The sequence below is a fragment of the Oryzias latipes genome, chromosome 21 (genome assembly GCF_002234675.1).
Source record: "Oryzias latipes chromosome 21, ASM223467v1".
Taxonomy (NCBI): domain Eukaryota; kingdom Metazoa; phylum Chordata; class Actinopteri; order Beloniformes; family Adrianichthyidae; genus Oryzias; species Oryzias latipes.
The window spans coordinates 5,236,439-5,252,902 of record NC_019879.2 but is presented as its reverse complement, the minus strand read 5'-3'; the positions used below and the strand labels follow the sequence as shown (position 1 = coordinate 5,252,902).

The window sequence follows — 16,464 nt, the reverse complement described above, 5'->3', positions numbered from 1 at the left end:
TAAATGTTTGTCTCTCTGTTGGTGTTTGAGGTCTGGAAAGATTTTATTTCATGTTCATGCAAAAAACACGCTATTTATGTCATAAGTTAATTCCTCAAATAATATAGATTTCCATTTCCCTTCAATATTGAATAAAATTATTGTTTAAAACATTTTTTTACTAGTTTTTCTTATATTTTAAACTTGTATTATTTTTGATAGAAAAAATGCAAAATTCACTAACTGAGCTCTTAAAAAAGTCAACAAAACAGAATGAACTTCAGAGGAATTTAACAAGTTTCACTTATCCCACTGTCAAAGTGAATAAAAGACTTTAAAACCAAACAGTGTAGTTTACATAAATATAGTTACAGACCAGACCATTTTACTAACTTGGGGGGAAGGTCAAAACATTTAAAAGGGACTGCAGACAAGATAAAGCCTAAAACTTAGTCTGAAGGTAGAAAAATAAAGGAAAACTTAAAACAAAACTACCACAAATGCAAGGAAACATAACAGAAACAAATGAATACTCATATTTTAAACACTCTCCGTTTTCATCCCATATAGACCACAATGCACTTCGTTTGTGCAAAGAAAATGTTTTACATGTATTTTTTTTTAAATGAAAATGTTACCGTTTTCATCTTCAGAGTTCGGTGGATTCATAAATGGTCGCCTGTCAATTAGATTTTAACTTTGCATAATTGATGACGTCATAATCGCCATTTAAAAAAAAGTAGAGAGCATGGTGTCCGAATTCCATTCAAAATCCATAACAATATATAGCTTTTTAGTAGTTAGGGATTAAAGTGGGAATTCAAACATATCCACAGTCTTTGCCTCCTAGCTATTTAGTTATTATCTCCCTGCTCCCTAACTACTGAAAAACTATATAGTGCAGGACTATCTAGTGCTCTGGATTTTGAATGGAATTCGGACACCATGCTCATTACTTGTATCAATTAAACTGAATAAACTATTTAGGACTCATGATATAACCTTATCTGTTAGCTTGCTTTTTCTCTTTTTGCGCTTTTTCCTGCATTTTGCCAAACATAAATCCACTCTTACATGACTGCATCAAGCTGAATGTTCTCTGTGTGATTGCAGCTTTCAGACTTGCAGCAGGTTGCTCCCATCCCATTAACACTTTGTTTAGTCCGTTCCCTGTCTCTATAAACCTGAAATGACGAAAAAAGAAAGGATTCAGCTCTTGTGATTTCAATCAGGGCCAAATCAGGCATTTTAGAGTATAGATGGAATAAAACAAATCGATTTTAACCTAAAACAACGTGGACTTGAATGACTCTTTTGCTGACACAAAAACACAGATAACCCTTGACTTTCACCTGCATCTGTTTGTTCGTGACGAACAGTGAAGGCCAGCAGGCTGCAGCCAGCTCAAAGCAGGCGACAGGTAAACGGAGAATCAAGCAGAACAGCAAGCATTTTTTAGAGCGTTGGATCCTGTTGAGAAACAAATATATAAGGTGATGCACTTCACAGGAGCTGCACACATTCACACACACTCTGAGAGGACTTTACCCACTGTGGGACAGGCTGCCATTCACAACCATCCGTGGGAACGGTTTTGGTAGCAACCAAAATGGCATCAGTTGGTTTGTGAAGTGCAATTTGGAAATAAATCTGACCTTATTGATGATTATCTTATCTAGGATCTGGACAGGTGTTAGGATTATCTAGGATTATCTTATTCAGATGCTGCTTATGGTTTTCTATTAGATGTAAAACAGATCTAGACTTTAAAATATTTCTAAAATAGTATTTGAATGCATCATATAACCCCCCCCCCCCCCCAGATCTATTGATAATCATCCAACTAAAAGTTGCAGAGAAAGAGAATAAATATGTATTTTTATTTTTCCTTTATAAATACAACCCAATGATGAAATATAATCTTAATTTAGATTACAGTTTTTATCAAACGTTTACACACAATTTGAAAAGCTGGATTCCATTTCTCAAAATATAATCACAATTATCCAAACAGCACTCTCAATTTGCTGAATTTCTGGATTTTTTGCAGAAGGAAACACTTCAGGCACAACATATATTAACCAAAATGCCGTTAGTTTTCATTTTCCCAACACAGTCATCAATGATCAGACACTATTGCAGACAGTTTCACACTCCAGGGATAAATAAAAAAACATAATTGTAAAAAAAAACACCTAATTTTTAGAAAATAGCATGTGTTAGATATTGGGTCAGACATTGTTTTGCTAGTGATCATTTCAATGACAAAACAAAATAGTGACAAACCCAACACAACACAACATTCTTCATGATTAGTTTGAGATAAATCTTGGACAATCGACAGGATGTGGACCCTGTTTTATTTCACAGCATTACCTTATAATTACAATAATACAATTGCCTAATCAATTATTGAAGATGGTTAAAGTGATTGATCTGTAATTATATCACTGCACTTGCCCCAAAAAGTCATGATTTGTTATGTCAATTTTCTGATATAGGGTTATTTTTAATCATAATCATGATTTTTCTAATGAAAATAATCAGAATGTATTTTATACAACTGATCTGTATGTGGTAAATTATTATCCAAAGTAGAGTTATGTCTATTTTACACAATTATGAAGTACTTCATCTTTGTCATGTGATTTATTGATACTTAAGCATTGGTAATGACCTGAAACTGTGTTGGTAAGGCATGGATATCTGATAAACTGAATATTGATAAGTCATGTAATAAAAATGCTTATGGTAGAATAGAGGTGGGATTATATGAGATCGCTTCCTTCCACTCCCTTTCAAGTAAACTTTGATTTAATATCTAATTTGTATGAATGCATGAATGCTGATTGTAATGTTTTGTGCATTATTCTTGCTTTGATTGTTTAAACTAAAAAAAGATAAAGGGAGAATGAACACAAATAGACCTACTACAAACTTATCATGCACGGCACGACACTGATGCCTGACTGAATATTCCAAGTCTTTATTTCAATTTAAGGAATACAGTATTCCTTACCATAATCAGTTACAGTAATCAACCAACAATAAAATCAATGACACAAATAAAATCTGTAGACAAATACACAGAAAAACTGAAATACTGTAACTATTCCTCATGGCTCTGCCGGGCTGGATCAGGCACCGTTGGAAGAATCGCCGTGAGTGACAGATCCACCCCTGAACAGAAGGCTCTTCTATTTGATCCCATGCCTGCTCCGTGGCCTGAATGAGGGGCAAACAGTAATAGGGCCGCAGGTCGTATACTTTCCACCGCCATGCTGGAAAAAAAACCTCTTTGATTGGATTCAGGAAGGGGGGAGAATGGGGGAAGACTTCAAATTCAGGGTGATCACGGTACCAATTCTGGACCACAGCAGCCCGATGGAATGAGACGTCGTCCCACACAACAATGCACTGCATCTGGTCCACTTGGTGTAACGCTGTGACATTCTTGTGCAATCTGTCAAAAAATGCAAGTATTAGATTTGCTTTATAGGCTCCCGGATTTACATTTTGTGTGATAGCAGTGCAGAGGGTGTTGCCGTGGCACATATTGCGTTTTCAAAATAGCACATGTGTGCTTCCACACCTTGTGGATGTGAGTTTCCAACTTGTTCATTTGTGTGGTCGTTGGCAATGCGGGGCTTTGTAATGACAAGGAAGTAACCTCACAATCCTTTTGTGTGTTTTAGGTGTCGAAATGTTTGTTTAGTTTCACAAATCACTGTGTGTAATGTTTTGCAAAAAAGAGTGAAGCAGACATTGTGTGTAATGCTGTGCAAATCTGTGGCGGTGTTTTGCTCCTTGGTGTAGAATTTTTCAAATTGTGTGGAGATTTTTATTTTAGAGTGTAAACATTGGTAAAAAAACAAATAAATAAAAACTGTAAATGAATGGCCTCATTATGAGCATAGCTGCACAAATAAGACAGGTGGTGTGATGGAATTTTTACCGTGCAAATGAGAGAAAAAAAGGAGAAACGCCAGACCTGCTGGCAACTGTACGTGCACAACGTGACAGACTTGAATTCTGCTTTGCCTCAGTAAAGGCTAAAAGCCCCCTCACACACACACACACACACACCCACACACAAACAATCTGTCATGCGTGCGCTCCACCATGCAGGAGTGTTGCTCAACAGCCCATCAGCCTGTTTGTGTAGTTTTTGGGGATACTGTTGACTCTAAAAAAAAATAGAATAACCAAATGTGTTTAAAAAGCTAGTTTATGAGGAAAATCAATAAATATCCAAATGAATTAACAATAAAATAAGACTAATGTCTTTGTAAAGAGGCTGTAACACAGACATACAAAGACAGAGGAGGAAGAAAAAGAACAATAAATGCATCGGGGATGGAAATAGGGAGATCTACAAGTATAAAAGCGTTCAAAAGTATAGACTAAATAGAATTTATGATGGTTGTTCTGCTACAGTGAAGGAGTAGCCATGGAGTGGCTGCTTCTGTTTTTACACTTTATGTTTGAGGGTTTAATTGATGATGCATGACTTACAATCATCAGTTTGACACCCCCCCCCCCCCCCCCAAAAAAAAGTTTTTAAGGAATTCAAGATTTTTATGTTGATGTTCATTTGTATTTTTAAGCTCATCCATCCACCTTCAGGTCCTCCTGAATCCTTTTCAAGGTTAGATAGTTGCTGGAGCCAACCCAGCAACTGTTGGGTCAAGGTGGGGATACGCACTGAATAGGCTGTCGGTCTGTTGGAGGGTCACAGACTCAAATGCACACCTAGGGGCAAATTAGAGACACCAATTAACCCATAAGGGTATGTTCTTGGACTGTAGGAGGAAACTGAAGTAACTGGAGAAAACCCATGCATGCATGAGGAGAACACACAAACTCGACACAAAATCCTAGCGGGGATTTGAAGCAGGACCTTTTCCCAGTGAGGCTGTTCTGAAGCAACCCTGTACTCTGAAAGGTTGCTTCAGGATTCAGCCAGTGATCATGATTCTCTCAGTCTGACACCAGCAAATTGCACATCTAACATCTGTTTAATCGTGTTGTTAATGGTCATGTGACTAATCACGCATGTGGATCTCAATTGAAGTGTTCTTCTGACTGTAAAAAATAGCATTGCTGGATATAATATAATGTAATTTAATTCATCTTGCCCTTTGTATCCATTGGATGAGGCCAACCCCTTACATTCTGTTAATGTTCATCTGAAGAACGTTACATAACCCAGGTTTGTGGAGATCTAAAGTGCACATGTCCGCATTATTTGTCTATTTTGAGGGGACTCTGGGTTAGTTACCTTTGAGTTGAACCAGGCCTGAGCGGTAGACCGGGCAGACTTCCAGAAACCTCTGGAATCTACTTTTTATGTACAAAGGTTGTAAAAAACATCAAAAACAGTAGTTTATTTTGAAAAACATTTAAATCTTAACATCTGATTATGCAAAAACATTTGTCATTCATTAAAAAAAGAAAAGAAAATGCCAAATTGTTGTAGGAGAAAATATATATCAATGTTGGGTCTCCAAAAGATGCTTTGCTGAAGTAACACAAACTATAGAACACGTAGAAATTCATTTTTAGGACTGTATAGGTTTTTTTTTTAGACTTTTAAAATGATTTTGCATAAAGAGGCAGAAACATTTAAAGTCTACAAGATATCCATCTATTGATCAGACATCACGACAGAAATAAAGTTCAGTTTCTTTGAATTGCTGTGGGTGAGACATGGCTGGGGAGGGAGGATGGAGATCTCTGGGGGCACAATGTGGGGGAAAATCAAACATCGTGGGTGTCTGACCAACGCCCTGCTCCTGCATGCTTGATCCCTCCTCCTTGGGCGTTTGTGGTCCAATGTGAGGCTGCCTACATGGAGCGGCGGCTGATAAAAACGGATGGAGAGCTGGAGCCATGGCACCTTTCCCAGGATCTCCAGGCTTTGGACCAGAGGACACCACGAGATGAAGCTGCTCCCGCAGGCCTTGTTTCTCTGCCTGGCCCTTGCTCTGGCCTGGGCTGAGTAAGTAGAACAACGTTCCATTTTTGTTTTTTTTGTCTTCATTCTATAAAATGAATTAAATTACTAAAGTTTAATATTGATAAGAGATTTGCTTCACTGATATCAAGTCTGATTTGGAGTCGGACCTGTATTTGTTGTGCAGGCTCACCTTTGGGTATGACTTTTCCTTCAGGGGGACCAAAGAGGAAGACAAACGTTTACGTTTTAAACAGATTTTTTGACTGCTATTTGGAAGTCTTGGAAACTTTATGATGTAAAATATTGTTAAAAAGTTCTTCTTCTTCTTTAAACAGCCACCATGAACACCGCCGCAAAGGCAAGTTTCAGCACTCAACCCATTTGTTCCACAAAAGAAATCCCACTAAACGTTTACTTCAATTCTCATTTGAAATCTAGGAGCTGTCCGCGACCGCTGTAAAGGCATTGAGATGGATGCTGTCGCTGTGAACGAAGAAGGAATCCCTTACTTTTTCAAAGGTACGTTTGAAAATACAGAACACGATACACCACTGAGCATTTTTGAGAGCAAAAATCTAAATTCTGTGCATTCATGCAAAACCTTTGAGGTTCTACTAGAAAACAGGACAAAAGAACCATATATTTTTTTAAACGGCCCACTTTTCCTTGTAGAGGACCATTTGTTCAAAGGCTTCCATGGACAAGCAGAGCTGTCCAATAAGTCTTTCGCTGAGCTGGATGACCATCACCACCTGGGACACGTGGATGCTGCCTTCCGCATGCACTACGAGGACGACCCCAACCACCACGACCGCATGTTCTTCTTCTTGGTATGTTGAGATTGAGACAAAGCAGAAATATTATTTATATGTACTCTAAATTTATTATATATAAATTTAGAGTATATATAATAAATCTAAATTTATTATATATAAATTTAGAGTACGCTGGATGGGCTTCCCATCTACGCCTGGGGCTGGGATCGGCCCTTCCCTGGCTCTGTGGGGGGACGGGACAACCCTCTTGGGGCCCCTGGTCGCTCTGGGTGTCCTCCGCTTCGGCTGCGGGGTCTGGGGGGGGGGTGGGGTGGGGGGTCTTGTCGGCCCTGACCTGTGGGGGGGCATTCTGGGGGGGGGGGGGGGGTGTCCACTATTGGTACGGGGCAGGGGGGGTTGACGGGTCGGGGTCTCCGCTGAGGCCATCGGCGGTTTCCCCGACCGGTTGGCTGCCTCGGCCCCGTCGAGGCCTGACCAGAGCTCTTCTAGGGCCGGCGTTTGGGGGTGGGGGCCTGGGCTTGCTCCGGGGGGGGCCGGCGCTTTCTGGCTCCTCTCTCTCTGTGTGGGGGGGGTGGTGCTGGGCCTGGGGTGTCGGCGCCTCCGGGGGTGGGGCCCCTGGGCTGGGTGGGCCTGGCCCCCTTGCTGGGGGGGGGGGGGGGGACAGCTGTTTGACCACCGGGGGACAGTCTATCAGCTGTCCCCAACTTACCCCCTTCCTCATATAACCTCATAATAGGGTGAGGGGGTGGGGGGCTTAGCCTGCGATGAGCCTTGGGGGGGGGGTTTACTAGGCAGTGGCCCCCCTCCTATGGTTGCCGTATGGAGTGGGCCCCCCCTCTTTCGGTTTTATTTGCACCTTAGACATGTAGGGCCCTTGGTAGGGGGGGTGCTTGGACATCACTGCCAGCAAGCAGCAGATGTCCTCCTAGCACCCTACCCGCCAATTTTAACCGCACCTTAGACATTTAGGGCCCCTTGGTGGGGAGGGTGAGGGGACGTCACTGTGAGTAATCAGGAGATGTCCCCTTAGTGCCCTACCCGCCAATTTTAACTGCACCCCCCTTAGTACACACACCCCTCCCCCCTCAATATATACATCCCAACATAAACACACACACATGCACACACACACCATCTCAAACACACATACACGCACACACATTTTGCAAGGAAGGTGGGACCTGGGTCCGTCTGTCCCCTGCCTCTTCCCTGGTGGGGGGTGTGGGCCCCCCTTTGCAACGGCGGCCGTGTCCCCGGGGTGCCGGCTTCCTGGGCCCGGCGGTGCTCTCTCCGCGCGGTGGGGGAGTTCACATTACATCTGGGCCGGGGCTGTCTGGTCCCTGGGGGGTGGGTTCTGGTCCTTGCTCCTGAGTGCTGGGCCCCGCCAAATTTCCAACTGTGGCCGAGCCTGGTCGGGCCATATTTATAACACCCCTTGTGGGCCCTCTTTTTTTTCCCCGGGGTTCCCCCCTCCTGGGCGGGGGCGGCGGGCCCCCTGCCTCGCTCCTCCCTAGACCAACCGTGGGCCGGGCGGATGGCTGCCTGGAGCGCGGAGCGGGTCTCCCTTGGCGGGTCCTGGCTCGTACCTGGGGTTGGGGGGGGGGATGCCCGGAACTCCTGGGCGGTGGTGGGGTGCTCGTTTGGGGCTGTGGGCGTCCTTCTCCGGTGGGGCTCTGCGTTGGGTTCTCCCGGCGCGGCAGGGGGGCTGCTCTCCTGGTTGGGCTGGGGCGGCCCTCTCTTTCCCTCCGTGCTTCCCTGGCCTCTGGCTCTGGGGGCCTTGCGGCGGCCCTGCTGGCCCTGGCCTGGGTGGCGGGCTTGGTCGCCCGGGCGGCGGTTGTTCCCTGCCGGTTCCCGTGTGGCGTTGGGGGGACTCCGGCTGCCGCTGCTGCTGCGGTGGGGGTCTTGGGGTGGGGATGGCTGGGCACTCTCCCTCCTTCTTTTCACGTTCCACCATCCATTTTAGAAGAACATAAAACCTCACCTGAGCGCTGGTGTTAGCTCACCTTTGCACTAATAGCTTGCATGACTGAATGACTGAAATATTTCACACTAGTTGGTTTTAAGGCATACGTATGCGTGTGTGAACACTATCTGTTTTGTGTACATGTCGACAGGTGGACATTTTTGCGGCTAGCAGGTGTGTTTGTAACATTGGAGTGTGTGTGTGGACGGGCCCCGCCCTTTTTGTACTGCATTTGAAACTTACCATAATGATTAACAACCAGTAAACTTGTTGCTGTATGCTGCTTCATGGTCTTGTCCCCCTTCCCCTCCTATTATCACCCCCTACCCCCCCCCTCTCTCTAGCGTCCCTCTCTCTTCTTCCCCTCTTTCCTTTTCCGTCCGGTCCAACACCAAAGATTTTCAGACATGATTGAAATTAATAAAGTTTGGCCTCAATTACAAAAGGGGTTTATTCAGACATACCTTTGGTTTGTCAGAAGATTAATAACCCCTCTTGTTAAAGCAAAATATGTCCAACACAAGAGGCCCTCAGCTCTCGTCTGTCTGCCCAGCTGTTGGATAGGACAAGTTAAAAAAAAAATAAATAAATAAAAATAAATAAATAAATAAATTTATTATATATATTTTTGCAATTACTGTATGTGATTGATTTTTGAGCTTTTTAGGTTGACAATTTTTAACACCTGTCCAGGGGCTACAGATAAAAAAAAATAGCCATAAGGCTAAAGGCCTGTTCACACGAATTTCGCCCGCGATTTTCGCCAACGTTTAACGCTTCGTTACTAAACAGAGGGCACCAATGTGAGTGTGCACACCGACCCGAAAAAACGCCACACGTCAAAGCGTCACTTTTTAAAAAACGCCTCGGGTTCGTTCTTTTGGTTTGACGCGTCACGTCGAAATCTATACGACCAATGAGAATGGCGCTTTTGCACACGTGTCTGGAGCTTCTGAAGTTACAGTAAAACACAACTTGGGGGCGCTCAAACACAAAACTGCCTTGCTGAGCACACATACCAGCGAAGAAGATAGACGCCGAGTTGCATCTACACAGCCGCGAAGAAATAATGACGGACATTCTAAAATATCCCCGAACCAAGCACCAGTTGGAGCAACTGGTGCTTGAAATATTCATGTTTTCTTTGTATGATTCTGACAAGCGCGTAAATACTTACTCTCTTCTTCTGAGTGAAAAGCGACTTTAAAAAGCGTAAAGTTGCGCAGCGCCACCTTGTGTACAGGAGTATTTCTGTTTTACATTAAGCGCCATCTAATGTCAGGGAATGAAATTGCATGTTCACTCGGCTCATCGTCAGCGAAAATCGCCTGGGTGTGAACACAAAAAACGTGGCGAAAAACGCTGGCGAATAACGCCTGGCGAATATTCGTCCCGTTGTGTACGGGCCTTAATTCTGGCGAATTGCAGCATCGCTTTTAATCAGAATCAGAATCCTTTACTGTCATTGAACATGGCAATACAATCAAATTGTAGCAGCCTTGGAGGGGTGAAAATAAAATGAAATGAAATAAAATTACTGTTAACAAAATCTAATCAAAGATATGTACAATATGTACAGAAATGATTAAATATAGCATAAGCAACACAGAATAGAATAAGTTGAGTTGCAATGAGTGCAGCATAATAAATATTGTGTGTTATTGCACAGAGACCCGGTTATTGCACTCAGTTTTTGCACCCTGCCTGTTAAATAAACTGATAAAATAAATAAATAAACAGGAGAAAGTATGTCTGTAATCTGAAAGTCGGTAAGGTCTTTATCTAGAAAAAAAGTACACTTGTAGACATTTTTGTGGGATGCCTGACCCTCAATTTTTATTTGTTTATCCACAATGAAATGAAAATTACTCCTGCAAAACAATCCTAACATTTAACAACTCATTATTAAAGACGTTGAACCTAAGAGAATAAAGAAAAATCCAGTTCAAAGATGAACAATACTTAATAAAGTTTCAAATTGAAATATTTAGGTCATGCTAATTAGCTTACCGTAGGCGGACTGGAACAAACCAATGTCTGTCTTGAGGAACAGACATGGAGCAGCCCTGAGTGATACAAATTTTTGAGGGCACACAAACTTTTTGTTCTCTGAAGTGACTAACTATGCCCGTTATGACGTCCCCCTGTATGGATCAGTGTCAAAGTGTTTGAACCCTGCTGCAAATGCAGGGTCTGATTCCAATTGTATCAGAAGTGTAATGTGAGTTGTAGTGTCGTATCTGGATGCAGAAAAGAATTAAGGAGGGGTCAAAATGTCAACCCTTGTTTACTAAAAGTTACAGTATGAATACAAAAAACATTGTGTATTCTACAACAACCTGATACTAAGGTGATCCTTTGATGCAGGACAACAAAGTGTTTGCCTATTACCAACACAAGCTGGAGGCAGGCTACCCTAAAGCCATCTCTGAAGTGTTCCCTGGAATTCCCGACCACCTGGATGCTGCTGTTGAGTGTCCCAAACCCGAATGCGTTGAAGACTCTGTCATCTTTTTCAAAAGTAAGCTTCCATGTTTTTGCTGAGTAACTTCATTTTTGCTCTGTGGAATCTTCTTTTTAAGTTTGGTAGGATTTGATGTGTCATGTTAACTAAAGAGCCGAATCATTCCAAGTTTTTTTTTTGTTTTTTTTGCAGAGAACGAAATCTTCCACTTCTATGTTAAAAACAAGACCGTCGATGAGAGGGATTTCAGGTCCATGCCGAACTGCACCTCTGCTTTCCGCTTCATGGAGCACTACTACTGCTTCCACGGACACAAGTTCTCCAAGTTTGACCCGAAAACCGGAGAGGTGCGCGGCAAATACCCAAAAGATGCACGCAAGTTTTTCATGAGGTGCTCCAAGTTCGGTAAGTGTCAAATTAAATCAGTTTAAAAGGGTGTTGCAGCTTTTTTTTGGCAGAAACGTTTGTTTTGAAGCCCTTACCGTACAGAGAGAAAATATTGATCAACCTTGTGTTCAGATGAGGACAACGACCACGAAGAGCGAGAGCGCTGCAGCAGAGTCCACCTGGATGCCATCACCTCAGACGACACAGGAAACATTTATGCCTTCAGAGGTGAGATGTATGTGACAACAAAACATGTCACGTTATCCACAATTTTTTACATTTCTGTGCCTTTCCAGATTTATTCAGTTGATGTGACGATGTATTCAGGGCAAATCTTTTTCAAGTCTGACGAAAATTGTGTTTTTAACATGTTCTTGTGTCCTTTTTCTGATAATGGAGGACATGGAAACAGAAGATTAGGACTAAAATAGCTTTTCTGAGTATTTATTTATTCAAATCATTGTGATTCAGAAAAAAAAACAGTTTGAAAAAGCCTGCGTTTGTGATGTAGGAAATACGCTGGCTGGGCCACAAGCTCCTGGCTCTGATGCATCCACGACTAGTTTCATGTACGCCTTTGTTTGCCTCGTCTGAGCTGGTATCCGACTCAAAACTGTACAGCTGGATATTTCCTTTATGGCTTGCCTTTTTTGATACGCTGCAAATGTCAGGCTGGAGTTGTGAAGGGCTGTAAGTTAGTGGGAGAGTGTGTAAACAGCTGGGTGACAGGAAGTGGGGGCGGCCTTACTCCCCAAAACAGTCCCTTCCACAACTCAGAGGTCAATTTCTGTTGAACTATGCTGCTCTGCAGAAACTATGTCCTTGAAAACGGCACGTTTTTATATTTTAGATAAAAAATGGCATAATCCTAATGATGATCTAAAAGATGATCGGAGTGGGACTGAAGTGAGCACCAATTAACAAGAACTGGTGTGTAATGTGAGATCCAGGTCCTTGCATTTGGGTTGTTTTCAACAGTGGTCGGTTTGACACAACTAACTATCGTTTGCTGATTTTTTTTTTTTACACTTTGCAACATCTCCTTTTGTGCAGGCCACCATTACATTCGTAAGGACGAAGGCAACGACACACTGAAGGCCGACACCATCGAGAGCGCCTTCAAGGAGCTGCACAGCGAGGTGGACGCTGTCTTCTCCTACAACAGTCACCTCTACATGATCAAAGTACCGTGAAATCAGACCCAAACCTGTCGTGATTTTGACCGTCAGACCTGAAGTAAGACTCTTGTTTTGGATTTGTACTTGCAGGATGATCAGCTCTTCGTTTACAGAGTCGGTGAGCCGCACACCCACCTGGCCGGTTATCCCAAGCCTGTGCAGGCGGAGCTGGGCATTAAGGGCCCCATCGATGCTGCATTTGTCTGCCAGGACCGCCATATTGCCCACATCATCAAAGGTAACCTGGCAAAAAAATTTAAACTGTTAGTGCTGGAAGGGACTGTTGTAACCCTTGTGCTATTCTAGGCACTTTAACATTGGGAGTTGGGTCATCTAGACCCACTAGACAGTTCTCTGAACCTTTTTTCTTCAATGATTTGTGATCTTCACTGGTGTCCATGGATTACATGAAATCTTTCCACCTTTATCCACCTTTGTCATGGTAGGGAGAACACGTCAATGTAAGGGTGGGGTCATCTAAAATAGCACAAGGGTTAAAATGTAGTTTTTATCTGAAGTAAAGCTATATTTTCTTGATATTTTCAATTTTTTTAAGTGAATTGTTAGCACTCTGAGTCAGACTTTTTAAACCACTTGGTCATGAAAACTTAAACATCTTCTTCTAAGTGAGCCGAACAAGAGAAACTACTTAACTTGTTTATCACATCTTCTGAATTTATATTTTATGTGACTTTCTGCATAAAATACATGTAAATGGGAAAACATCTAACCTGAACAGGGTAATACATTTTACAATCAGCTTTCATGCAAATTTGTTTTATGCATAGAAAAAGAAAAACTTTAGCTGTTTTCTTCCCCGCTGAGCAGAAGTGCAGCATTTGACTTGTTGCAGTGAGTTTTTTTCCCGTCAGCTGCATGTTAACTGCAGTTTGGAGGTTCAGAACTCTACCCCATTAGACTTCAGCAGCAGATTTTTTTTTTCTCACTAAAATCTGAATTTTCAAAAAAGGAAATTGAGCTGAAATGCCCCCTGCAAACACACATATGTTTTGTTACTGACTAAGCTTTATTTGTACTTATGTCCTTCAAATAGCCCATTCTTGGCTTTCTAGTTTAGGGTTTGATGTGTAAACAGTCACTGAAGCAGTGTGTGTTGTTTTCTCTGTATGGAACTATTCCTGGGGTGTTCATCGTGTTTTTGCAAGGGTACCAATGCTTTTTACAACCTAGAAAGGTTCATTTGAAAAGCTTTATGATAGACTTTAACATTATTCTTAATTAATTCAATGAGCTCTTTAGCATTTTAATGGATTTAACTTGACATTTCGATTTCACTTTTGGAAAGTGGGAGGTAAGTGGAAGAGTCAGCTTTTAAGATCAGGATGCAAAGTTGCAGCAAGTATGTGTGCATACAGTGAGTCTGCCTCACCATGAAGCCAAGCGAGAGAATAGATCAAGCTATTTATATCAGTTTCAGACAAGACTGGTGCTGAGCTTTATGGAAAGAAAATTTACAGACAAACAGGTAGGTAAATGTTGATGAAGAGGTGGGGGAATCATCTCCTCTCCGTATAGATGATCACTCACTTTCTGGCACCTGTCATACTATGCAAGACACTAAACCCACAGCATCCCTCCACTGGTGAGTGGATGTGTGACAGTTTGTGTGAATTAATGCACAGATAAAGCAGAATAAAAATGAGACCATTTCCATAATGTCTGCAGAGGGAAGGGAATAAATTGAAACAAATCTGGAAATATAAAGAAGCACAGTAGAAAGGAGAGGACTATAAAATGTTGGAACACAACAAAATATATCTGTGTGGAAGAAACTGTAAATCAGGTACAAGTGGGAGGGTTAACAAAGGTGAAGGAGTTCATGTTGAGAAACAGTTGGTGGACTGGTAGAAGTGAAAATATCTATCAAGAAAATCAGAGGAAGACTAAGGATGAAGATCTTTGATCTAGAGAAGATGAAGCTGCTTGATGCAACGGAAGACACATCAAACCCCTCTAAAAACCCGTCTTCTTTTTGTCTCCACAGATCGGCACATGTACGATGTAGATATGAGTGCCACCCCTCGCACTGCAACAAACAAGCGTCCTATCTCCATCCTGAAGAAGGTCGACGGCGCCATGTGCGGTCCCGGAGGAGTGAAAGTGTTCAGAGGAAACCACTACTACCACTTTGAGAGCCCCAAAACCTTTGTAGCTGCCAGGGCCCTTCCTGAGCAGCACAGAATTTCCCTGGAGTTGTTCGGCTGCGACCACTAAGAGGCTAACTTGACAGGACTGAATGCAACAGAGTCACTTTCAACACACTGGCAATGGAAAAACAATGACACGGCGACTGGCAAGAGGACTCACTAAAAGACAGTTTTGTTTACATTAAAATAAACCTCAGCATGTCTTACTTCCTTGTAAAAGGATGTTTATAATCCAAAATAAAGTCTGTGGTCCTTTCGTGCAAATGTTTTTTCTTTTCTTTCTGGGACTGTGATGTTGTCCAAAAAGATCCGCAGCAATTATTATTCCAATGTTCAGAGTAGTAAAAAGCGATAATCCCATTATCCGTTGTTTCATCCTAGGCACTTTAACATTGGAAGTGGGGTCATCTAGACCCAGTAGACAGTGCGCTGAACCTTTTTTCTTCAATGATTTGTGATCTTCACTGGTGTCCATGGATTACATGAAATCCTCTTCACCTTTATCCACCTTTGTCATGGTAGGGAGAACACGTCAATGAAAGGATCGGGTCACCTGGACCCTATAGGATAGCACAAGGGTTATATTAGTCACAATTGTTTTCTGTGCATGAAACTCAGATACTTCCCTGCTTTGTCCTGTGCAGACTCATTGGGGTTGCTGTAGGCGATCCCAGTTACTTTGTCTGATATTAGGATCCCTCTATTTAATTAAATGAAAGCTTAATATGGACCACAGTGGTGCAGTGGTTAGCACCCTCACCAGGTTCAAATCCCACCGTGGTCCTTATGTTATTTCCCCATGAATGCATGGATTTTCTTCAAGCACTCCAGCTTCCTCCCACAGTCCAAAAACAAGCTTCATAGGTTAATGGATGGATGCATGGAAAGCTTAATTTGACTTGGTAGGTTGGTAAATGTTCCTGCATGCTGAGGTGAACGTCTTGCTTTGCTTTTTTAACCAGCAGATGGAGCAAGAGTTTAACTTCATGAACTCATCAGACCAATTCAACTGTTTTTTTCTTCCTACAATTGTGCTGTGATGCATTCAGACACGAAATGCACATGCCAACATATGAAGAGAAATATTATAAATAAGATGTCCTACTATAGAAACATCAACACATCTATAATGCTTGAAAATTGTTAATTGTACACAAATCTGTTGTTTTTGTGTTTGGTGGTTAAATCACAAACAAATTGTACTTTTATCACACGAGTAAAAACGTAAAATTAAGCTCAAATATGATTTGACTGTAATATAATATTGTAGCACCAGACAGTGTTAGAGCTTTCCTGAACAGAAGTCTGACTGAAGAGGATAAAATCTAAGAGTTTGGTGGCTTGAGGAGACCTTCTTCAAATTATTTTTTGGTATGTCTCATTTGGTTTGAAGTTCAAGTCATTTAAATGTTTTCAGGTAAGTTTTTTTTTTTTTTTTTGAGGAACGCAGCCTCAAAAAGGTGATTAATCCCTCTTTTTCAATGGATTTCTGCACCGGAGTTTGGAGTTCCTGACCTGCAGCAGATCATGCAGCTCCAAAATGAGGCAATGGGATGATGTCAGCATCATGACAGGATCAGAAGTCTTTGA

The 16,464-nt window shown here is 42.2% G+C and overlaps 1 protein-coding gene and 1 long non-coding RNA gene across 2 annotated transcripts; one reads left to right on the top strand and one right to left on the bottom strand.

The window, feature by feature from the left end:
• Nucleotides 1–1,899: 1,899 nt before the first annotated feature.
• Nucleotides 1,900–4,204, bottom strand: LOC110017424. The gene is made up of 3 exons (XR_002292826.2): nucleotides 3,572–4,204; nucleotides 3,341–3,442; nucleotides 1,900–3,260 (listed from the first exon to the last, which is right to left on the bottom strand). It is a non-coding gene; the product is annotated as an uncharacterized LOC110017424 (long non-coding RNA).
• Nucleotides 4,205–5,890: 1,686 nt separating this feature from the next.
• hpx (hemopexin) lies at nucleotides 5,891–15,138 on the top strand. The gene is given in 10 exon segments (NM_001104703.1): nucleotides 5,891–5,980; nucleotides 6,274–6,296; nucleotides 6,377–6,457; nucleotides 6,611–6,768; nucleotides 11,045–11,198; nucleotides 11,334–11,546; nucleotides 11,661–11,756; nucleotides 12,582–12,712; nucleotides 12,797–12,944; nucleotides 14,712–15,138. Coding segments are annotated over 10 exon segments (1,293 nt in total). The 5' UTR covers nucleotides 5,891–5,921; the 3' UTR covers nucleotides 14,942–15,138.
• Nucleotides 15,139–16,464: the final 1,326 nt, after the last annotated feature.